General features: G+C 49.5%; 3 protein-coding genes across 7 annotated transcripts; 1 reads left to right on the top strand and 2 right to left on the bottom strand.

Annotated features, from left to right (window-relative positions):
• Positions 1 to 2,894: 2,894 nt before the first annotated feature.
• Positions 2,895 to 13,058, bottom strand: LOC123120047 (histone deacetylase 14). Of its 2 annotated transcripts, none has more exons than XM_044540054.1 (9): positions 12,862 to 13,058; positions 12,380 to 12,630; positions 11,900 to 11,974; positions 11,395 to 11,496; positions 11,135 to 11,206; positions 4,361 to 4,417; positions 3,991 to 4,242; positions 3,718 to 3,899; positions 2,895 to 3,508 (listed from the first exon to the last, which is right to left on the bottom strand). In XM_044540054.1, the coding sequence occupies exons 1-9, from the start codon at positions 12,902 to 12,904 to the stop codon at positions 3,208 to 3,210; spliced, it is 1,335 nt and encodes a 444-aa protein (XP_044395989.1). In that variant the 5' UTR covers positions 12,905 to 13,058; the 3' UTR covers positions 2,895 to 3,207. The 2 variants fall into 2 exon arrangements, with proteins under 2 accessions (XP_044395989.1, XP_044395990.1); XM_044540055.1 differs by having other exon boundaries at positions 12,380 to 12,624; positions 12,862 to 13,047.
• LOC123120049 (cx9C motif-containing protein 4) lies at positions 13,041 to 15,385 on the top strand. 4 transcript variants are annotated; one of them, XR_006459273.1, is made up of 5 exons: positions 13,041 to 13,373; positions 13,988 to 14,119; positions 14,932 to 14,988; positions 15,148 to 15,193; positions 15,308 to 15,385. XR_006459273.1 is itself a non-coding variant. In XM_044540058.1 (3 exons), the coding sequence occupies exons 1-2, from the start codon at positions 13,288 to 13,290 to the stop codon at positions 14,091 to 14,093; spliced, it is 192 nt and encodes a 63-aa protein (XP_044395993.1). In that variant the 5' UTR covers positions 13,042 to 13,287; the 3' UTR covers positions 14,094 to 14,119; positions 15,148 to 15,385. The 4 variants fall into 4 exon arrangements, 1 of the variants encoding a protein (XP_044395993.1); XR_006459272.1 differs by having other exon boundaries at positions 15,148 to 15,385; XR_006459274.1 differs by lacking the exon at positions 14,932 to 14,988 and having other exon boundaries at positions 13,042 to 13,373.
• Positions 15,386 to 16,454: 1,069 nt separating this feature from the next.
• On the bottom strand, positions 16,455 to 17,221 carry LOC123120048 (uncharacterized). The gene has a single exon (XM_044540056.1). The coding sequence runs from the start codon at positions 17,059 to 17,061 to the stop codon at positions 16,558 to 16,560; it is 504 nt and encodes a 167-aa protein (XP_044395991.1). The 5' UTR covers positions 17,062 to 17,221; the 3' UTR covers positions 16,455 to 16,557.
• Between the last annotated feature and the right edge of the window lie 6,866 nt (positions 17,222 to 24,087).

Raw genomic sequence — 24,087 nt, 5'->3', positions numbered from 1 at the left:
CTAGATGATTCTGGAGGGGGCGCCACACAAGGACACAACATTGTCTCAGCCGTGTGCGGCACCCCCCGTCCACCGTTTACTCCCTCGGTCATATTTCCGTAGTGCTTAGGCGAAGCCCTGCGGAGATCACATCACCATCACCGTCACCACACCGTCGTGCTATCGGAACTGATCTACTACCTCGCCGTCTTGCTGGATCAAGAAGGCGGAGGACGTCCCCGAGTTGAACGTGTGCAGAACGCGGAGGTGCTGTGCGTTCGGTACTTGATCGGTTGGAGCGCGAAGAAGTTTGACTACATCAACCGCGTTGTCAAACGCTTCCGCTTACGGTCTACGAGGGTACCTAGACATACTCTCCCCTCGTTGCTATGCATCTCCATGGATAGATCATTGCGTCTGCGTAGAATTTTGTTGTTTTCCATGCAACGATTCGCAACAGCACTATCTCGGGATGCGCCACCACCGAGTCTGCCAAGCCCCTTGGATTGCGTGCCCACCGCGTCTGCTCCACCTGCCCTCGGATCTCCATCAGATCACGCATCTTCCAGTTCTATCCTGGACCCCATGCAATCCTCCTCTGATTCCGCACCCTCCACTCCTACGCAGCCACGCCTCCCTGCTCTGGCACTGCCGATTAAACCTCCTCACAATTCCCACAAAATGAAAACCCGGGCCAAGTCCGGTTTTTGCCAACCCAAACGCCTGTTCCTTGCCAACACCACGTCTACTTCAATCTTGCATATACCTCCCACCTACCGCTCCGCCCTCAAGGACCCAAATTGGCAACATGCAATGTATGAGGAATATGATGCTTTAATTAAGAATTTGACTTGGTCTTTGGTTCCCAAACCTGCAGGTGTCAATGTGGTAACTGGCAAGTGGATATTCTGCCATAAGTTCAACACCGACGGTACTTTGGCGCGTTATAAGGCCCGTTGGGTGGTTCGTGGCTTCACTCAACGCGAGGGTGTTGATTATGACGAGATGTTCAACCCGGCGGTCAAACCAGCCACCATTCGAGTTGTGCTCAGCATTGCCATGTCCAGCTCCTGGCCCATTCACCAACTCGACGTCAAGAATGCTTTCCTCCATGGTGACCTCAAGGAGACAGTATATTGTGCTCAGCCCGCTGGTTTTGTGGACCACTCGCACCCCGATCATGTGTGTCTCCTTCGTAAGTCTCTCTATGACTTAAAGCAAGCTCCCCGTACTTGGTTCCACATATTTCGGTCCTTCTTATTGTCCCTTGGGTTTCTCGCTTCCAAGAGCGACTCCTCACTTTTCATTCTCCACCATGGTTCTTCCGTTGCCTATCTCCTCGTCTATGTGGATGATATCATCCTCACCGCGAGCACACCACATACACTCCACCACGTCATCCATGCCCTCAAACAAGAGTTCTCCATGACCGATCTAGGCGAGCTTCACCATTTCTTGGGCATAAATGTCACTCCGAACACCCCCGGCCTGTTCTTGTGTCAACAACAATATGCTCTCGAAATTCTTGACCATGCCCACATGCTCAACTGCAAGCCTGTCTCCACCCCCGTCGACACACAGTCTAAACTGTCTGCTAGTGACGGTGCACTCTTGGCCAATCCCACTATATACCGCGGCCTTGCTGGAGCTCTCTAATACCTCACCCTCACTCGGCCGGATCTCTCTTATGCGGTTCAGCAAGTGTGTCTCTTCATGCATGCACCACCTGACTCACACATGCAACTCTTCAAACGTATTCTTCGATATCTCCGTGGTACCTCACACTTCGGCTTGCAGCTATACAAGTCCTCGCATGATCTTGTGGCATACACGGATGCTGACTGGGCTGGATGCCCGGACACACGCAAGTCCACATCCGGATATTGCGTTTTCCTCGGGCAGAACTTGTTGTCCTGATCATCCAAATGTCAAGCGACCATGTCGCGTTCGAGTGTAGAGACTGAATATCGCGGTGTGGCAAACTGCGTCGCCGAATCGTGTTGGCTGCGACAACTGCTACATGAACTTCGGCGGCCTCCCTCTCAGGCAACAGTGGTTTATTGTGACAACATCAACGCTTCATATATTGCAACCAATCCCATCCAACATCAGTGCACGAAGCATATTGAGATTGACCTCCACTTTGTCCGCGACCGTGTGGCACTTGGTGAAGCTCGCGTCCTCCATGTCCCATCGAGTTCTCAGTTTGCGGACTTGTTCACCAAGGGCCTTCCCTTACAGGCATTCCATTAGTTTCGAGCCAGCCTCAACGTCCAACCGAATGGCGTTCCAGCTGAGGGGGGGGGGGGGGGGGGGGGGGGGGGGGGTTGTTAGCATGTAATATACCTGTGTATCCTCTTGTATATGTAAACGTATTGTTTCCATGTATTTAGTATCGTGACTCACGCCCTGGCCCGCGTGCCACTTCTATCAGGCACTCAGTTACGACTCCTCTGTGTATAAGTTGTATCGGCTGTGATTGAGTCAATACAGAGCGCATTTTCATCACTCAACTTTTATAAATAAAACCATTTATAGCTTAAATATGAAAATGCATCTTATAATGATACTAATGATGTTGGCATTCTGGATGAAATGTTTTTCTCCACAAACTTGGTCAAAGTTTGCGAGGTTTGACTTAAAATGCACATTACGGAACAAGGGAGTATAAAAAAATTGGTTTAGGGGGGTTTGATAAAAAAAAACTGCTCCAACAGGTCCTCACTTAGACTCAACACTCCTTGTGCCTGATGGTGGCCACTCGTTAACATCTTTGCGGAAGCAAAGAATGATAACATCAGTTTACGCACGGGCCTCCACTTCATCTCTTGCTCTAGTGATCTTCTCCATCATCGATAATGCTCATATTGTTACAAGTATAGTAGCGTTTAAAGATAGATATAAGGAGTTAGAGATAGATAACGTAATTTTTGTTTGGAAGGGCAAAATGCAGTATTATATACACGCATGATCCACAATAAATACACACACACGCACGCACACACAATTCTATGTATGGCCCAGTTGCACACACAGCTGTATTATGTGTGTAGGATCCCTAATAAATCAATGCTTTTGACAGCAGTTAACCAAGTGTGTATGACCAGCAAGCAGATGTTTCAAACACACACACCCACTCTCTGAACCTGCAAATGCAACACGTGATCTGATTTCATGGTGCGTGCGCTGCAAGCAGTAGAGTCTACACCTCATCTCCTGGCGCGTAACCTAGAGCGAGTGAAGATGCCTGACCTTCTCGATCGCCTCCTTGATCCTCCGCGTCGGCTCCTCGTACAACATTGCCGGGTCGTCGAACTGAGCAGCGAGGCTGGGCTCGTCGAGAAACGCGCGGAAGGTGTCAGCCACAGAGCTGGAGAGCGACTGCAGGTTGTAACCACCTTCCAGGAAGAAGACGCAGCGGCCGCTGCACAGCTCCCTGGCCAGCTGCTTGATGCTCGACGCCAGCATGTAGAACGTGCCCGTCGTGAACTGCAGACCCGCTAGAGGGTCCAGCGCGTGTGCGTCGTAGCTGATAGAAGGGTGGGTGGAGTCAACTTCGTGTGTTTGTGGAACATCAATAGTTTAGATACAATAATACTATGAACAATTTTCATTGTCTACATGATTGAGATTCAGAATGAGAAGCCACCGTGTATTTGAACAACTCCAGAGAATCTTAACTTTCCTTTTTGGCATGTTTCTGTTCTCAAGATAATAATGTGGTTCTGAGGAACTCACCCAGCTGAAACGAGGATGATATCGGGCTTGAACCGCTGCGCAGATGGAGCAATGACCTCATCAAAGGCGCACCTCATTGAGTAGTCACCTGAGCCACCGGGCAATGGCAGGTTCAGCGTTGTTCCTTCGCCACTGCCCTGACCAATTAGATTCATCTTACCAGTACCGGGATAGCTTCCTAGCTACATACACCAAATCCAGAAAGGAAAATGACTATCATGGTAATGGTAAAATAAGTCAGCAGTGAGTATGTAAGGTGATAGTCTGATAGACCTGGTGGGTTGAGAGGAAGAAGATGTCTGGATCGTCATAAAAGGCATCACATGTGCCATTGCCATGGTGAACATCAAAATCTATTATCATTACTCGCTTCAATCCATGTTGACACTGAGCGTACCGAGCTGCAACTGCAATGTTCCCAAAGACGCAAAAGCCCATGGGACCTTCAGGAACAGCATGGTGTCCGGGTGGCCTTATTAGCGCAAATCCAAGAGGTGGACTTAGGCCCAGCTTTGATGCTGCAACCTAGGAAAACATACAACATTTCTTGGCAAACGAGCACTGCAAAGGAAAATTTACTAAATCATGAAATAAGAAACACGCTGAAACCACCGAGGAAATCAACTGGAAGAAAATTAGTTACCACTGAATCAACCAATGTAATTCCAGCACCAGCTGAAAGAAGTGATTCTGCGAAAGTCTACATAAACAACGAAGTTACTTAGAGAAAGAAAAGGAATATCTAAATTTTGATGAGTACAATTGTACTCCCTCCGTCTTATATTATGGGACAGAGGGAGTACATAATATCAGTTAAGCAAGTAAAAGTATGAACTATCCGCCGAGTTAAAAGAAAATTAAGAACTATTCTCCTGGCCAAAGGAAAGTATGAACTATGAAATTACTTAGAGAAAGAGAAGGAATATCTAAATGTTGATGAGAACAATTGTACATAATTCAATTAAGGAAGTAAAGTACGAACTATCCGCCGGGTCAAAGAAAACTAAGAACTCTCTCCTGGCCAAAGGAAAGTATGAACTATCCTCCTAGTCAAAGAATGCACGAACTATCTTTGAGAAATAATTCAAATAATCTTATCATAAGAAGTCATCCTCTTATTAACACTGCACACAACAATATCATCTTGGACTTCCTCTATCATAAGTAAGACTAATAATTTCACTATCTGTTCCATTTTGTTTATAAAAAAGGGGCACAAAATGCTCCATCGCATAAGCGAAATTCTGCTCATTTCAATAGATTAAATAATGTATTTGTTACATTGTTTAAACAATGGTTTGTCCTAATGTTCCTTTCAACTTGCACTGAGAGATTGAGAGGTGCCAGAATAGTTCTGATGATAGGAGCTGGGATCCTACCAGGTCTAGCTCGTAGGTTGTAGGGGTGGAAGGGAGGGTGGCGAGGAGCTGGGCGCGAGCGGCGGCACGACGGCGCCGTGGTCGCGCGGAGGAGGGAGTGGCGCAGGGGGCGGCTAGGGTTAGGGTTCCGACTCCTGAAGGGAGCCGGGCAATAGTTATGACTTATTGCTTAATTCCAAAACGTGGCCTTACAAGAGTTTATATAATCCTCGATGAGCTAATAAAAATAAAGATAAGTTGGGCCAAGCCCCTAATTAGACGCGCCATTGGGCCTCCTCCGGCTATAAGTGACGCCGGTCATAACATCTCTCCCCGCCTGCGCAAACAGCTCGTCCTCGAGCTGGAAGTCTGGAAAATGCTGACGGAACTCCTCGAGCTGCTCCCAAGTGGCGTCCTCCTCCGGAAGGCCTTGCCACTGGATCAACAAATGCCACACTCCGCGGCGCTGCTGGGCCTTCAACACCTTTGTTGGACCCGGAAGAAGATGTCCATCAGAGGTTGGAGGAAGCGCCGGCGTGGCCGTCCGCGGATCCCCGCGGAAAGGCTTCAGCAAGCCCACATGGAAGACGTCGTGGATGCGCGCGCCCGGCGGAAGCTGAAGGCGGTATGCGACCTTGCCGATGCGTTCCAACACGGAAAACGGTCCTGCGTAGCGAGGGCCCAGCTTGCGCTTAGCGCGCGGATCCAGTGACTGCGTGGAGCGGTGAAGGAGGCGCAGCCACACCCAGTCGCGCACCGCAAACTCCGCCTCGCGGTGGTGGACGTCGTAGTACTTCTTGGACAGCTGCTGGGCCTGGAGAAGACGCTGGCGCACCTCGACAAGGATCTCATCCCTGCCCGCGGAGAAGGTCGCCAGCCGACTCTGTCCGGGCCATCCCGGGGTCAACCGGCAGGATGGGCGGTGGAGGCCGGCCGTAGACCACCTCAAAAGGTGTGGCGCGCAGGGCGGAATGGTAGGAGGTGTTGTAGCAGTACTCCGCCCAAGCGAGCCAGTCCACCCAAGCACGGGGACGATCACGTGTAACACAACGCAAATACATAGCAATCACCTTGTTGACCACCTCAGATTGTCCGTCCGTCTGGGGGTGGAAGGCCGTACTCGGGCGCAGTTTCACGCCCGCCATCCGGAAGAGATCGCGCCAGACATGACCAGTGAACACCGGGTCACGGTCGCTGACGATCGAAGAGAGGAACCCGTGGAGGCGGACGATGCCGTCGAAGAAGGCACGCGCCATGGAGGCGGCGGTGTAGGGATGGCCGAGCGCAATGAAGTGTGCATACTTGGAGAAGCAGTCGACCACCGTATGGATGACGGACTTGCCGCCCACCTTGGGGAGGCCCTCGATGAAGTCCATGGAAATGTCGTCCCAGACCTGAGAGGGCACCTTCAGGGGCTGTAGCAGCCCCGCCGGCCGCAGTGTCTCCGTCTTGTTGCGCTGGCACGTCATGCAAGACCGCACCTAGTCTCGCACCAGCTCCCGATCGCCGGGGATGTAGAAATCTGCTCGGAGACGGTGAAGGGTCTTCTGCACGTCCTCGTGACCGGCCGAATGGGCCAGCAACAGGGCCTGGTGACGGAGGTCGCCGTGATCCGGCACGAAGAGCCGGCGCCCGTGCAGGAGCAGGCCATCAGCGATGCGCCACGGCTCCTCCAGGTCGCCGGCGTCGAGGCGCTACCGAAGGAGCTGCGCATCCGGAGCGCTCGCGGTGGCCCGACGGATGTCGTCGATGAGGGCGAAGGAGGACCCCGAGTGAATGCAGAGGCCCGCCCCTGCGGGCTCGATGGTGTCGGTGTCGTGGTTGGCGTCACGGCGGGACAGTGCGTCGGCCACGGTGTTGAGGCGGACCGGACGGTACTCGACGGTGAAGTCGAAGCCAAAGAGCTTGTTGATCCACTGATGCTGCGGCACGGTGGAGAGGCACTGGTCCAGCAAGAACTTGAGGCTGTAGTAATCCGTGCGAATACGGAACGGCCGCCCCCAAAGATACGGCCGCCAGTGACGCACAGCCTGCACCAAGCCGATAAGCTCCCTCTCATAGGCCGCGAGCTTGTGATGGCGCGCGGCGAAAGGCCTGCTGAAGAACGCAAGCGGCCCATCGCCCTGATGGAGGACGGTGCCAAACCCCGCGTCCGAGGCGTCGCAGTCCACCAAGAACAGCTTGTCGAAGTCAGGCATCTGGAGGACCGGCCCCGTCGTGAGAGCCTGCTTGAGGGTCTGGAACGCCTCGGTCGCCTCCGTATCCCAGGTGAAGGCGTCGCGGCACAGTAGGCGCGTAAGTGGGGCTGCGATGAGGCCGAACTCCCGGATGAATTTCCGGTAGTATCCAGCGAGGCCCAAGAAGCCGCGGAGGGCCCGCGGCGAGTGCGGCGTTGGCCAAGCCGCGACCTTGTCGGCATCCATAGCGACGTCCTCCGCCGAGATGACGTGGCCGAGATAGGCGACGGATGTCGTGCCGAACGAGCACTTCGAGCGCTTGAGGTGCAGATGGTGCGCGCGAAGCTCGTTGAAGACGATGGCCACGTGCTGCATGTGCTCCGGCCACGATGAGCTGTAGATAATAATGTCATCAAAGAAAACAAGCACAAACCGGCGCAGGTAGGGGCGGAGCACATCGTTCATCAACTCCTGGAATGTCGCCGGGGCATTGGAGAGGCCAAAGGACATCACCAAGAACTCGAAGTGGCCATGATGAGTGCGGAAGGCCGTCTCCGCGACATCGTCCGGGTGCATCCGCACCTGGTGATATCCCGAACGGAGGTCGAGCTTGGTGAAGAAGCGTGCCCCGTGTAGCTCGTCCAAGAGTTCATCCACGATGGGATATGAAACTTGTCCTTGGACGTCTTGGCATGCAGAAACGCCACGAACCGTCGGCCTTGCGCACAAGGAGCACCGGCGCGGAAAATGGTGACGTCGAGATCCAGATGATGCCATGGGTGAGCATGACCGCACACTGCCGCTCCAGCTCGTCCTTCTGCAGCTGGGGGTAGCGGTACGGTCACACGGCGACAGGAGCGCTGTCCGGCAGCAGGTGGATACGGTGGTCGTAGGGCCGGACTGGTGGCAGGCCCTGCGGCTCGTTGAAGAGGTCACTGTGCTGCTGCAACAGGCTAGCCAACAGGGGATGCTCAGCGTCGACGGCGCCGCCGTCAACTGGGGCTGAGGAGCCGCCGGGGAGGCGCCGCCCACGCCCTCCCACCGCACGCGGCGACCCAGGCGCCAGAAGATCATCGTCATGGCGTCGAAATCCCAGGGGATGGGACCCAAAGTCCGCAAGAAGTCGACGCCGATGATGAAGTCGAAGCGGCCCAAGTCGATGCCGACGCAGGTGACGGTAAACTGCTCGGCGCCGAAGATGATGGGGACATGCCTAGCAATACCCTGGCAGTGGAGACGGTCACTGTTGGCTACGGTAATGCGTAACTGCTCCCCGCCGGTCGGCTGCAGCGCCAGGCGGCGCATGGTGGCCCCTGGCAGGAAGTTGTGGGTGGAGCCCGTGTCCAGGAGTGCGAGGAACCGCTCGCCGTTGATCGTTACCGGCAGCAGCATAGTCTTCTCCGTCCGGATGCCCGCGAGTGCATGGAGGGAGAAGACGAGGGCGTTCGCCTAGTCCGGCCCCGAAGGAACCTCATCGGCCAATGGAAGGGCCGGGTCGCCCAGCCCAGCGGCGGCGGCGGCCTCCTCAATGTAGTCTGCGGCCTCCAAGTAGAACAGGCGCGGGCAAACATGGCCCGGAGCGTAGGGCTCGTCGCAGTTGTAGCACAGCCGCTGACGACGGCGCTCGAGCTGCTTGGCTGGGGTGAGCCGTCGGAACGTCGCGGCCGGAGCGTTGGGCGCTGCGGGGGCCTGGGCCGGACGCCCCGGCGCTGGTGGCGTCGGTGGCGGCCGGGCGGGCTGTCGGGCGCCCCGGGACGGTGACGCCTGCTGCATGGCCACCACGTGACGCTCGAAGGCGCCGACATAGTACATGGCCGTCGGGAGGTCCTGTGGTCCCCGCATCTTCACGTCCACGCGGATATGATCCGGCAAACCGCCAACGAAGAGCTCGGCCCGCTGGCGAGCCGTCACGCCGGGCGCGTGGCACGCCAGGGCCTGGAAGCGGCCGGCGGAGTCCTGCACCGTGGAGGTGAAGGGTAGGTGCCCAAGCTCCGCCAGCCGGCTCCCGCGTATCGGCGGCCCGAAGCGTAAGAGGCAAAGCGCGCGGAAACGCTCCCATGGGGGCATGCCGCCCTTGTCCTGCTCGAGGGTGTAATACCATGTCTGTGCGGCGCCTTGGAGGTGATAGGAGGCGATCCAGGTGCGGTCGGACGCGAGCAAAGTCCTGCACCATGGAGGTGGAGGGTAGGCGCCCAAGCTCCGCCAGCCGGCTCCCGCGTATCGGCGGCCCGAAGCGTAAGAGACAAAGCTCGCGGAAACGCTCCCATGGGGGCATGCCGCCCTCGTCCTGCTCGAGGGCGTAATACCATGTCTGTGCGGCGCCTTGGAGATGATAGGAGGCGATCCAGGTGCGGTCGGACGCGAGCGTGCGTTGCCCCCTGAAAAACTGGTCGCACTGATTGAGCCAGTTCAGGGGGTCCACGGTGCCGTCGTAGGTGGCGAACTCAAGCTTGGAGAAACGCGGCGGTGTCTGGCCGTGGATGACGGAGGGGTACACCTCATCGATGCGGAGTAGCGAGGACAACGGCGCCGAGTAGGTGGGCATCAGCGGGCCACCTTGGAACAGGGGACCGTCGGCGCCGCCGTAGGGGTCGATGGAGCCCGAGGGCCCGCCGAACTGGATGGCCGAGGACGGCACCGGCAGGGGCGGCACGTGCGGCTGTCCGGAGGCCGTCGTGTAGACCGGCTCAAGGGACCCGGCGAGCCAGGCCGGCAACGGTGATGGCGATGGAGGGAACCGGACCTGGTGGATGGGCACCCCCTGAGCCGTCGTTGGGACGCCCTAGGTCGAGGATGACGGCGGCGGCGGCTGCAGCTGCAGCTGCTGGTGTAGCAGCGCCATGGTGGGAGCAACGTGGGGATGTTGCTGCTGCTGCATGGTGGAGGCACCGACGTGCGCCGCGGGTGGCGGCTGCCACGGCGGCTACTGCGCGGCGGGGGTGAAGGGGGTCGCCGAGGGGGGCGGCTGCCACGGTGGCAACTACGGCAGCAGCGGCGCGGTGACGAAGGGCCCCGGCGGCTGCGGCCCATAGGGGCTTGCGAGGAAGGTACGTATGCCCGCGACCGCCTGGGTGTGGTCCCAGAGGGCAGTCGTCATCTCCTCTGGAGTGAAGACGGCGGGGACGGCAATCGGCGGCGTCCAGGCGGCGGAGGACATTGGGCCCGACAAGGACGCCGCCCCAGCCGTGGAGGTGGTCGGCGGCGGCGGAAGGGTGGTGGTGGGAAGAGGTGTAGACATGACCGATCCCGAGACAGCTGACACCAGATTGATAGGAGCTGGGATCCTACCAGGTCTAACTTGTAGGTTGTAGGGGTGGAAGGGAGGGTGGCGAGGAGCTGGGCGCGAGCGGTGGCGCGACGGCGCCGTGGTCGCGCGGAGGTGGTCGCGCGGAGGAGGAGGGAGTGGCGCAGGAGGCGGCTACTTATTGCTTAATTCCAAAACGTGGCCTTACAGGAGTTTATATAATCCTCAATGAGCTAATAAAAATAAAGATAAGTTGGGCCAAGCCCCTAACTAGACGCGCCATTGGGCCTCCTCCGGCTATAAGTGACGCCAGTCATAACATCTGAGCTGCTAGGTGACATGTTTACAGGCAGCAAGCTATGCAGCTCTACCTAACATTCACAGCATGAATATCAAGACCTCAACTAATCACCAGGTCACTAGATAATACATTTTTTTTCCTTTTTTTTAAGGCAAGACCAAAATTTCTCTTGATTTGATAGGAATGAATCATACCATCAGTATAAGAGCACTGAAAATAGAAGGTTTATAAGTACAGCCTCTGGCAGTGCATTCATGAAACAGTAAAGTGCACAGAAGACTGCCTCTGAAAGGCTTAGAAAAAAGAAAAAGAATTAAGAAAGTGCATAGAGCATTACAGTCTGTGTAGCATATGTTGGTCCAGTTCCTTCGATGAATATCAAACCTTCATCCAAAACCTTACTGATAGCCTGCAATAGTGACCTCTTTAAAGCTGTTTTTTTATAGTCGATTTGATATATTTTCAACTAACAAGATTTTAATTTTTTATTAAGTTGGGAAAAGGTAATGCAGATCAGAAGCAATTGCTATGAATTCTTCTTTTTCTTCTCTGCAAAGTAGGACTACGACAACAACAAAAACGCTTGATGGCAATTACCTTTTCAAGTCCAGTGATGTATGTTCTTGAATGAACTCGTGCAACATCATCAAGTGAAGCAGGGTAGAAATTTTGGATTTCAAGAACCTGTGAACCCCGATGCTGGATACAAAAAAAAAATACAAGCTCATGTTAGAACATTGATTTTTTCAGTGAGATGCGATGCAGTACAGATGAGGATATGAGAAAGAAATATGCAAAACTTATCAAGATTTAACTGAAAACACTTACATGTACTCCCTCCGTTCTATTATGGACAAGTGACAACTAATATGGAACGGAGGGAGTATCTTTTTCTTTGTTTACCTATCTCTATAGTCGATTTTTAGCATGCAAGGACATGCAACTGCATACTTTTGGAAAAAAATAGAGCGTACCACTTTTAACTGAAGTCTATGCACAGATAAATTTAAAAGACAAGGGGAAAATACATCTGTTAAAAACTTATAAATATAATATTACAAAAGGTATAAGAAGGCGAAGTTTTTTTTTGTTGCTTACATACCTTTGGTGTAAGCTCCAATTTTTCGAGAGCATCAACTATTGCTGGCACTCTTTTGTTTGATTCTGGATGTGCTTCCTAAATACCATTATACTGGATATATTAGGATATAAATCAGACAATACAATTTGACATGTCATGATTATGCTACGATGTACCATTTATTTCACATTATTTACACTTTGGAGTTTGGACACACAACTTGCACAATATGATTTGATACCAGGATGTCCCTAAGCAAGGATTGTATATAATATAGCTCGACAGTAACTTATTCTCTTACCAGATTGAAGTAGCAAAACATAGTTGGATTAGGAGCCCAATCGACAAACAATTGATAGGATATCTTTTGCATTCTAAATGCTATAACCTTTATTCCCCTCAGTTTGATCAAAATTTCGCACCTCAAATCACCCAGCATCTACATATATATAATACTTGTGACGTGGATGTGAAAGCAGCAAAGCATTTGAGATGGCTTACCTTGTTATGACCCATGGCAGGAGATGCACAATAGAGGATGCGAGCATCACGAAGCAAACTATCCGGCAAAGGCGAATCCTTTGGAGCACCATTTGCATGTGAGACAGAAGCTCCACCGTGACTCGTCGCACACTGCGCAGACCGACCCCCATTCAGGTTCTGCTTTCTCCCGGTGGTTTGTAAGCTGCTCCAGGTTAGGGAATGATGTGTTCCATAGACCCGGTACTGTCTGAGCAAAGGAAACACTGTTCCTGAGAGAAGTGGCAGGCAGTTGTCTAAATATGTTATAGAGGTCAGGTTACTGCCATACACGTATAAACAGAAAACAGACTTAGATGGGCATCCAAAGGATACCAAGAACTCTGGTAAACTGGGGACCTAGTTACGGCTGGGCATTTACACAAGCAGGTGGTGGGCAAGTGGCATCTACTAGTGGAAGCATGAATCGGCAAGCGATGAAGCAAGTGGATCTACCGTCCTACCTCCAAGAATCGGTAGGGATGGTGGTATCCGTAGAAGCTCCATCACCTCAGTCGAAGCTCTCTCTCTCTCTCACTCACTCTCCTCTTATCCTCCCTCGGTTGAACAAGAGGAGCCGGAAAACCTCTTCCTCTCGCTAGTCGCCTCGGCATCGCCAGTTCGCCACTACCTCTCTGGGTCTCGGCTGGCCACACAAGACACAACAACGGAGCGCGGGATGGGCCAGTCAGAGCCCAAAACTCTCACTCACTCTGGGCCGGGCCAACCAGCGGCTCGGCTACAAAATCACCGTCTGTCGTCTTTCAATTGATTCTTTGACTATGTCTAAAAAACAATTGATTCTTTGACTTGTTGGTTCGATTTCCTCTTCTCAAAGGAACCCCCAACACCGTCGTCGGAGCAGCGGCGGCAGCAAGAGGAGGAGCGAGATGGCGCAGCCCAGCAAGGAGCCGTGCAAGAAGGAGGCGTGCGACATCCAGGCCTGCCTCTCCAAGAACCTCTTCGATTCCAAGAAGTACGGCCCCGTCCTCTCTCCTTCTCTTGGCTCTTGCGCTTGCTGAAAGGGATTCATGCATAATTCTGGATAGTAACTGGGGGGTTGGGGAATTCGAGCCCGACGCTTGGACATGTCCTGGGATTGGGATTGGGGAGACCTAGGCAGGCATTGGAGCTGGATCTAGGAAGAATTGGGATTTAGGAGCCATCATGACCTCATGACACGGTGGACTTCCTACATATATTTTTTTATTTATTTGCTCTGATAGCGTGAGCATGTTTAGTTGGGTCTTGTTGTGGCACTCCATGTTTAGTTTTGGGTGCTTATTGCGTATCAGCATATGACCATTGCTAGACAGCATTATCGATATTTCCTGTTTTATATGCTGGTGTTTTGATTGCATCACCTATTAATTCATCATAAGAAATTTTCGTTTCTTGGAGATTTTTCATAAGAATACGGGCACTACTTCTCCCTTGTTAACACCCAAGCTCAAATAATGCTGCTCCAAGCAGCATTGTGGCACCACCTCCTCCAGCCCATGCTCCAAGGGCGGATGAGGCGAAGATGCCCAAGTTGTCAGAAGAACCCATTACCAATTAGGAGTGCTAATCATGTTTGCTTTTTAATAGGTGTTTGAAAGTTATTCAGTCACTACAATCTTGTTGTGAGCAATGCGAGTACAAATCAACACATTGTGGTTCTTTGTCGGGCTTGCTCAAAAACATTTCAAAGTGATGTAATAAGACTATCACTCAATAAAGGTAAGATTTATCTTTACAGTTACAAAATTTGTTCAAATTCTGCAGTTCACAAATTCCATCTATGTTTCTATATCAGCACTAGGAAGCTAGAAATTCTAAATAGAAGTCGGAATCGTGTGGTTGAGGTTTCTATCTGAAGAAGTTTATCATTAGCCCGCTTACAGAAAAAGAAAGATTGTATGTTTATGTTTATGTGTACATTAGTTACCTGTTAGATGGTGCTGCATTGTGAATCTCTACTTTGGTTACAATGACATCCTTTTTCGAATGTCTATTTTGGTTACAAGGAGATGCTTTGTTTTTCTATCACTGTGTACTTTGGTATGTGATAAATCTATCAAGACCAGGCACAGACTAAAAATATAATTTATCATCTATGTATCTCCAGGTGTAAACATTAGCTTGTCTTCTTTGGCATCTCATTACAGGTCTGTATAGATATCCTTGAGAAACCAAAGATTGTAGATATATTTGTGGATGAACTATAAGAACGCACTAAAAAGAAATAGAACTTGAGGAAAATATGATACTTTCAAGACTGATGGAAGTGTAAGTGCAATTAACATAACTAAATTGCAGCGTGAAACCAGCACATGGTCAGATTCGGCAAGCAGAATCAACCTCTTATTATCATTGTGGTTTGAGACTGTAGATAAGCACCATAACAACTTGACCATAGATTCCGTGGGCTAGCCATTATGTTATATACAAAATTGTGTGCTGATTATGCTACTGACATACTGTTTTCTGTTTCATTTGAAGGTTGAATAAAAAAATGTAATCTAGTTGACAGAGGATGTTTGTCTTTGCAGGTAATTTTAGGTTTGCTTGGGAGTTAATCAGGATATCAGTTTCTCTAATCCATCATGGTACAGTATATGTAGATACTGAAGTTTACTTTACTTAGTGGATCCTGTTGACTCCGGCCTATCATATTTGGTTTCAATATGGGTGCTATGATATGATGAAAGGAAGTCACATGCCCGTCTATTTGATTGCTTAATTATTATTATTTTCCCTACTTGCAGTATGACTGGGAAAAATAATAATGCGCCATCCTCAACCTGCAGAAAGGTGATGTGGTTGCTAGTTGTTCGGTGCTGAGTTTGTCAACATATTTTTTTAAGAGGGATACTGATATTGCCGTATACCTGTATCATCCTTTGTATTTCTTATGCTCATGTGCAGATGTAATTCAAGAAAATAAGTGAACCCTGGCCTTGTTGTACACCAATCTGCATTTATGATATGGGAAGTGTTTTTGAATTGCATTAGTGTTCACCCTGCCTGTTCTACGGTAAAAAAAAATCAACTTTGTATGAACACGATGCACAGAAATAAGGTCAACTGATACTGTAATAGTTAGTTAGCTCCCTCTTTCTACAAGCTAGTGTGCAATTAGGGTGTTGGATATGATTCCAGTCAGCAGTTAATCTGCCAGATCATATGATGTCATTATCCTGTTGCTTAGCATTTGTGGCTAGTGTCAGGTTATTTGTGATTTGATTATGGTATTACTCTCGTTGGTGAATTCGGTGCTCTGTCATGACTAACTACCTTAGCTTGTAGAATAGAATCTTATCTTGTGTGATGCAATACCTACCAAGCAAGTGCAGATTGGTATGCATTGCAAATGACCTCAAGCTGACATGTGCATTACATTCTGCACAACTGTTTTTCGCTGTCCACTTGGGAGTTGGGACCAACCACAACCAGTTTGTTGGTGCGTCCCCCACACATGTCCATTCCTGAGCTTGTTGCTTATCTTCCATGGGTGTTTTATCATCCGCTTAAGCACTAGTAGTATGAGTTACGCAAGTGGGGCTGGTTTGTATTTTGCAGATCCTTTGTATTTGTAGTGAATAAAGTTTTATCTCGTTAAAGCTGCTTTCGTTTCTTTATGATAAATTAGCAAAATCTAGCACTAGTAGGATGGGATGATTTCCTTGTGGAAAGATTAGGAATCTCTTGATGCCATTTTCATTAGTTCAAACTGACTTCTTTGTCAGTTTAGCTGCCGTATCAAGTCACAGATGCGAAACCATTGTGATAGGTGACTCGATTAATTCTGCCATGATGATTTCCACTAAACTGTTAGTGGGTGCCTGCACTACCCATGTTTTGCATGATGGTTAATGAATGCCAAAGAAGAAAGAGTGAATCATCTTTTCAATCTTCCAAACTAACTTAAGGTTCCGAAATCTGAAATGTTTTCCAATCAATGAACATGCAAACCATGATAATTTCAAACAGAACCCATAGCCAGAATTGAGCAGCACAAAGCTCTGAAGAGCCGCGCAAACGAGGGAAAATAAGCAAGTGAGAAACTAGAAGATTGATTCAGAAAGATGTATTTATCGATCGACAATGCGATATTATATATACACCTGGGATTGATTTATGCACGCATCTATATAATTCTCGCATCCAAACTGCTGTCAGTTTGGTGGCGTCTTCCTTGAGGTGGTGCTGGACTTGCGTGCCAAGAAGAGCAGCTTGAGCATCATCATCAGGCCCAGCCTCCTTCGCCGGACCACGCTGCTCCCGGTACCGGAGGCGACCACCACATCCACATGCCGGGATGGTATTCCGTCGCCTTCACCGGCGTGCCACGCCTCGCTCGACCACTCCATGCTCAGTGGGCACGGCTGCGGCGCCCGGGCCAGCTCCTCGTTGAAGTCCTCCCACAGCATGTCCATCTTGTGCTCCTCCATGACGGCGAACCTCTCGGAGCGCCCCCCCCCCCCCCCCCCCGGGTAGACGTCGTTGTTGGCTTTCCCGGCTTGCTCGGCGGCCGAGAAGCACCGCCGGTGATGGTCGTGCGCTCCCGCGTCGGCCGGGACGACGAACCATGGCGGCGGCGAAGTGAAGTGAGGGAAAGGGAGCTTCTTGGCGCCGCACGGCACCGGTGGCATGGTAGGGAATGTGAAGTCCTCCACCATGGCTGTGTTTGTCTGTGTACGACGAACCTATGGACGACTCTCAGTGTATGTCTGAATGATGTATTTGTGGAATTGCCAATGGAGGTTGCAACTTCTTATCTACCTCTCCAAATGCCTAGAGGCTAGAGGGAGTATGTCTACGGCTGTTTTTTATCTCTGAAGCTCAAGTGATGGTTGGCTAATGGGAGTATTATAATTTGGTGGTTGGCTTTATGCTAATTGGCCTGATTAGCTTGGCCTATCAGGAGACGCCAATCAGCAAGCACCAAGACAAAAGGACCTACTAATTAATTGTTAATGTTTATTAGTTGCAACATTCCAAGGTCATGATATACAGCTAGAGCTCGACATGACAACAAAAATTATTGGGCCCTAGAGAATGTGCAGTTCAGACATAACTGAGCCTGAAAGTAATAAACTTTCTCTCTTTTTTGCTGTTAAAATAAATCAAGTGGAGTGTTGGTTGGGAAACAGAATCAGCCAAGCTCCAGCATAAACTGCAGTGATGTTGGGGGTAGTGATGTGTTTTTGAATGGTTTTGGGGGGAGAGGGAGAGCATAGAAGAATTTAGAAGGAGACATTCAGGACAGTGTTTGGCAGCCAGTGGTGTGGCTTTACTGCTGAAGGCCAGAGCATGGGACAGAGGTAAATAGTGCTTGAAATCCAGAGTTGGCACGATCTGAAACCAGGGACATCTGCACCCACTTTTTAAAAAATGCATTTTAAGCACGTTTTAAAATCTAAAAAAAAAAAAATTCATGCATACATGTTTATAAATGTGTGTGCGCAACCAAATATTTTGTGAAAAATGTCTCTCGATGTCTACTTTTTCTGCAATGCCTTGTCAGCGTCAGAGGTGGCCGTGAATTTGAAGGTGGGGGTGCCACCGCCACTGCCACATATGCCACCTATTAGAACCTTATGAACATGTTTTAAACAAAACTTAGCAAAAATGCAATTTAATGTTTCATAAAGAAAACTGTGAAGAAATTCAGAAACGTATAAGGCCTCCTTTGATTTATAGGAAAGGAAAAGGAATACTAAAATCATATGAAATGAGATGACATGTATCTCAGTTTCTATAGAAAAAAATGTCATTTGATGCACAAACTTTTCCATTTGAGTCTAGACTAATACTTTTTTCTTTGAAATTAGAAGGATTAGTTCCTATCCTACATAGGAAAATTAATTTATTCCTATAACCAAAGGGCTCCAAAGGATTTTTTTTTCTTTCTAAAAAGACCTATCCTTTAAATTCCTACAAAATTCCTGTAAACCAAAGGAGGCCTAAAGTGGGTAAAACAACTTTGTTTCGTAGAAACTCGTCAAAAAAGGATGCTCTTTTGTAAGGTATGCAAGATTCACAAATTCAGTTACGAAATAAAATGCTACAGTCTCCCTTCAGCATCAACCGCGATGGCCGCACCAAGACAAAAATGAAAATGTGAGTTCTGTATTGAATATCTAAAAAGAAGGGAAGGTTCTAATGGCGCCCAAAGTGACATGTTTTTTTCAATGGTTCTTCTTGTGGGGGTGAGGGGGGCGGGGGCATAGAAGAATTTAGGAGCCGTTCAGTCACTGTTTCACAGCCGGTGGTGTAGCTTTAGGGCATCTCCAACGTCGACCTTAAACCACCCGCATACGTTGTGCCATCCAACGCTGTCCGGACTTGTTGTGCCATTCAACACGGGCTTGTATCGATCCGGTCGACGATTTGGACACACTTTTTTTCATAAACCGGAGACAAACTCAGGGAACTTTGCGGGCGTCCAGACATCACCCACACCCGCTTGTGACCACCTTGACCCACCCAAAACCCTCCCCCTCGCCTGCGCGCATTCCCATCCGGCGCCAGCTGCTCGCATTCATGTTGTTGTAGAGTAGCCGCTCCATATTGAAGCCAGCCTAGAGCGGATGCGACCTCTCACTATCTCCTCCGTTGAAGCATAGCGCCGGCAAAGGGCGCAACTCGCTGCACGCCCGGCCGAATAGACCTCCTCGTCGCATTCAAACGCCTCCATTAAACCTGCGTGTGTGCCGGGAAACCTACTCCGGCCACACATCCATTCACTAGCGGGTCGACATTAAACACAACACCAGGTAAGCTCCTCCCTTAGCCGGCTATTTAAATGAGCCTAGACACCGGGCAAGAATCGCACCACAACTCCGCTCCCTATCTCCTCCTTGCAGTACATTCTCTACACTCTCCATGGTATCCAGCGAGCAAGAAGAGCAGTTCTCCGGCATAAAAGCCGGCTGGGTGCCCCACCCCCCGAGCTCGCCGCATACAAGCCAGGCAACTCGCCGCTCCACCTCCCTCGCCCAGCCCGACGGAGCAAGTTTATGCTTCAAGCCGGCGCGTGGTTCAGCAACTCGCCGCTCCAAATCAGCTCGCGGGGGAGTAGCGAGTAGCTCCAAGCAGGCACGCATGGGAGCACGTCGAAACGGGCATCGTGGCTGCCATGGACGAGGCCATCCGGCGTCAATGTTGGCGGAATCGTGCCCTATCAATGGAGAAAGAAGTCGGCCATGGGCATAGAAGAATTTAGGAGACCTTCAGACAGTGTTTTGTTGGGAAACATAGTAGAAAACAAAAAAATCGCCCTACGAACACCCAGGAACAATAGGAAGATGCATAACTGGTTGTGATCAACGATCGTTACCGACTCCGGGAGTGCAACGGAAGTAGACGAGTCGGTGTAGATCGTACTTGAAGTCCCTTGAACGTCGATGGCAATCCCGTGAACCGCCCATGAACGATTCCTCGAACGGAAGACCGAAAGCACAACCTCTCTACTTGGTTGCAAGCATACGGTCTTCACGATCCAGCAGCGCTTCGCCACCCAGAGCTAATCGTCGCCGAAGAATTAGAAGGAGGAGATTAGAAAGACGACTTGGCTTCTAATTATGAGGATTAGAGGTGGCTAGGGATCGCTCTAATTAGTCAACTAGAACCAACTAGAACATACAGTAGATCAACTAGAGGAGGCTCCAAAACTTGTGTTACCATAGGGTGGAAATCCTCTAGTACATATAGGATTAGGGGGGGAGAGGGGGCTGCCACCAAGGGGTAAAGAGCCCCCTTGGGGTACCGGTCAAGGGAGGGGAAGTAGGACTCCCCTTCCAAGTAGGATTCGCCCCCCCTTTAGGAAAAGGGGGGGCTCCCTTGTTGGGCCCTTGTGGCCCAACTCCTTCTCCACCTCTTGGCCTTATTTGGCCCGTTGATATTAAATTAAATATATTTTTGTTCTAAACATTTTCAGAGCATAATATATATAATTTAACATCTCCGGAAACATTGTCCACCTATATATATATATATATATAAATAAATCGGTAATACCCGGTATTACCCGATATTCACTGAAACCCTTCCGGTGACCCCGAAACGCTTCCGGAACCTCTCGGAACTATTCTGGATATTAATGAAACAATTCCACAAATATGTTCTCATCACTCCCGTCCTACTAACACTCAGCGGATCGTGATTACCTTAAGCTTGTGACCCCGTAGGTTCGGTAAACCATAGACATGAACGAAACCCCTTCGTTCAACGACTGATAGCGGAACCGTGGACATCCATGTAGGTCCCTATGATTACACGAATGATATTCGAGTGAAACTTTGGTTATCATGTGATGTTCCCTTTGCTTCGTGATACTTTACAAGACCCGGTGTGCATCGGTATCCTCTTGAGTCATCACCATGCTCACTATAACGTTGCTCATGTTACCGGTTTTGTTCTTCTTTCTCGTTGACGTGTTCCGGCATCCTCGTGATGTAGTCACCTGTGTCTGGCCAGACGACGATGGATGTCGTCACACCAAGAGGGCCCTAAGAATATCTCTCCATCGTTGGAGGAGCAAATCCCACTCTTGAGTTGTTCGGTCACTTGTCAAACTTTCCGGTGTGCCTGAAAGTTGTCGTTATGATCACCTTGTTACATATGACTGATACGTCTCCAACATATCTACTTTTCCTAATGCTTTTCCTCTTGTTTTGGACTCTAATTTGCATGATTTGAATGAAACTAACCTCGGACTGGCGCTGTTTTCAGCAGAACTACCATGGTGTTGTTTTTGTGGAGAAATAAAAGTTCTCGGAATGGAACGAAACTTTGCGAGGATTTTTTATATCAATAATAAGAATTTACGGAGCCAAGACCTACCGGAGAGGGGCCCCTGGGTGGGCACAACCCACCAGGGCGCGCTCCCCTCTCCTGGCGCGCCCAGGTGGGTTGTCCCCACTTGGTGGCCTCGCTGACCCTGAAAACGACGCTATAAAATCCTATTTTCGGAGAAAAAAATCAGGGAGAAAGAATTATCGCGATCCACAAGACGGAGCCGCCGCCAAGCCCTGTTCTTCCTCGAGAGGGCAGATCTGGAGCCTGTTTGGGGCTCCGGAGAGGGGGATCTTTGTTCTTCGTCATCACCAACCCTTCTCCATCGCCAATTCCATGATGCTCCCCACCGGGAGTGAGTAATTCCTTCGTAGACTCGCTGGTCAGTGAGGAGTTGGATGAGATTCATCATGTAACCGAGTTAGTTTTGTTAGGGCTTGATCCCTAGTATCCACTATGTTCCTAGATTGATGTTGCTATGACTTTGCCATGCTTAATGCTTGTCACTTTGGGCCCGGGTGCCATGAACTCAGATCTGAACCGTTTATGTTATCCTCATTATATCCATGTTCTTGATCCGATCTTGCAAGTTATAGTCACCTACTACGTGTTATAATCCGGCAACCCCGGAGTGAAAACAACCGGGCCCACTCCCGGTGATGACCGTAGTGTGAGGAGTTCATGTATTCACTATGTGTTAATCCTTTGTTCCGGTTCTCTATTAAAAGGAGGCCTTGATATCCCTTAGTTTCCTATATGGACCCCGCTGCCACGGGAGGGTGGGACAAAAGATGTCATGCAAGTTCTTTTAATAAAGCACGTATGACTATTTACGGAATACATGCCTACATTATATCGATGGACTGGAGCTAGTGCCGCATTGCCCTAGGTTATAACTGTCTCATGATGAATATTGTAGGATCGAAAGTATGTCTAGAGGGGGGGATTAGACTACTTGACCAAATAAAAATCTAGCCTTTTCCCAATTTTAATTCTTGGCAGATTTTAGCAACTTAGCACTAGTCAAGTAAACAACCTACACATGAAAGTCTAAGAGTATAGCAGCGGAATGTAACACATTGCACATGAAGGTAAAGGGAGGAGTTTGGAGGGAGCAAACCCAATGTAGACACGGAGATTTTTGGCGCGGTTCCGATAGGTGGTGCTACCGTACATCCACATTGATGGAGACTTCAACCCACGAAGGGTGACGGTTGCGCGAGTCCACGGAGGGCTCCACCCACGAAGGGTCCACGAAGAAGCAACCTTGTCTATCCCACCATGGCTATCGCCCACGAAGGACTTGCCTCACTAGGGTAGATCTTCACGAAGTAGGCGATCTCCTTGCCCGTACAAACTCCTTGGTTCAACTCCACAATCTTGACGGTGGCTCCCAAGTGACACCTAACCAATCTAGGAGACACCACTCTCCAAAAGGTAATAGATGGCGTGTTGATGATGAACTCCTTGCTCTTGTGCTTCAAATGATAGTCTCCCCAACACTCAACTCTCTCTCACAGATTTGGATTTGGTGGAAAGATGAGTTGAGTGGAAAGCAACTTGGAGAAGGCTAGAGATCAAGATTCATATGGTTGGAATGGAATATCTTGACCTCAACACATGAGTAGGTGGTTCTCTCTCAGAAAATGTATGATGGAAGTGTAGGCATGTTCTGATGGCTCTCTCCATGAATGAAGAGTGGGTGGAGGGGTATATATAGCCTCCACACAAAATCTAACCGTTACACACAAATCACCAAACTCGGTGGGACCGAATAATAAAACTCGGTCAGACCGGTTTAGTTCAAAATGTGAACGTTAGGCTTTTTGATGGGACCGACATGTCAACTCGGTGGGACCGATTAGGATTAGGGCATAACATAATCTCGGTGAGACCGATTACACAAACTCACTGGGACCGATTTTGGTAATAGGCTAACCAGAGAGTTGGTCAGGCAAACTCGGTCGGACCGATTCGCTCATTTCGGTGCGACCCAAACGTTACAAAAGGGAAACAGAGAGTTTGCATTGCAAACTCGGTGGGACCGATCGCTCATCTCAGTTGGACCAAAACGTTACAAAGCGAAACAGAGAGTTTGCAATCCCATCTCGGTGAGACCGAGATCCCTATCGGTGAGACCGAAGTGACTAGGGTTTTGTGGCAGTGGCTATGACAACCGAACTCGGTGGCGCCGGATAGAAAGATTCGGTGGGGCCGAGTTTGACTTTTGGTTTGGGACATATGTGGATATGAGAAAGTAGTTGAGGGTTTTGGAGCATATCACAAGCACTTTGAGAAAGTAAGCCATTAAGCAACACCTCATCCCCTTTTAATAGTATTGGCTTTTCCTATGGACTCAATGTGATCTTGGATCACTAAAAGTAAAATGTAGAGTCTTGAGCTTTAGAGCTTGAGCCAATCTTTTGTCCTTAGCATTTTGAGGGGTCCACATTTCTAATCCATGCCATGCCAATCATTGAGCTTTCCTGAAATATTTATCTTGAAATAGCATTAGCTCAATGAGCTATATGTTGTTAAGAATTACCAAAACCAACCAGGGATAGTTGCACTTTCAATCTCCCCCTTTTTGGTAAATGATGACAACATATAGATCAAAGCTTTGACAAATGATAATAAAATTGAAATACATCATCGCTTTGAGAAGTATGTGATAAGCAAGTGCTCCCCCTGAATTTGTGCATTATTTAAAATTTGCTTTTGAATGCAAATGCACAATCGATTAGGATCATGGGTCACTCTTCCATGTCACATACATCTTGGTGGAGCTCTCAAAATGATGAAAATTAAAAGCATGCACTCATCCCCAAGCAAAGTGAATGATCATATAAGAGATATAAGAGATAATATCATCCAAGCAAGTATTAAAGTAGCATATGATCAAACAA

Source organism: Triticum aestivum, chromosome 5D (genome assembly GCF_018294505.1).
Source record: "Triticum aestivum cultivar Chinese Spring chromosome 5D, IWGSC CS RefSeq v2.1, whole genome shotgun sequence".
Taxonomy (NCBI): Eukaryota; Viridiplantae; Streptophyta; class Magnoliopsida; order Poales; family Poaceae; genus Triticum; species Triticum aestivum.
This window is presented reverse-complemented; position numbering and strand designations above follow the sequence as displayed.

Excerpts from the sequence above, each read along its gene's own strand:
- LOC123120047 (XM_044540054.1), bottom strand. The coding sequence starts at position 12,904 with ATGGAGCTTCTACGGATACCACCATCCCTACCGATTCTTGGAG. Across the intron at positions 11,207-11,394 it reads ACATCACTGGACTTGAAAAG|GCTATCAGTAAGGTTTTGGA; the intron begins GTAATTGCCATC and ends TCACTATTGCAG. Across the intron at positions 4,418-11,134 it reads CAACATATGCTACACAGACT|ACTTTCGCAGAATCACTTCT; the intron begins GTAATGCTCTAT and ends TTGTTTATGTAG.
- LOC123120049 (XM_044540058.1), top strand. The coding sequence starts at position 13,288 with ATGGCGCAGCCCAGCAAGGAGCCGTGCAAGAAGGAGGCGTGCGACATC. Across the intron at positions 13,374-13,987 it reads AACCTCTTCGATTCCAAGAA|GTGTTTGAAAGTTATTCAGT; the intron begins GTACGGCCCCGT and ends GCTTTTTAATAG.
- LOC123120048 (XM_044540056.1), bottom strand. The coding sequence starts at position 17,061 with ATGGTGGAGGACTTCACATTCCCTACCATGCCACCGGTGCCGTGCGGC.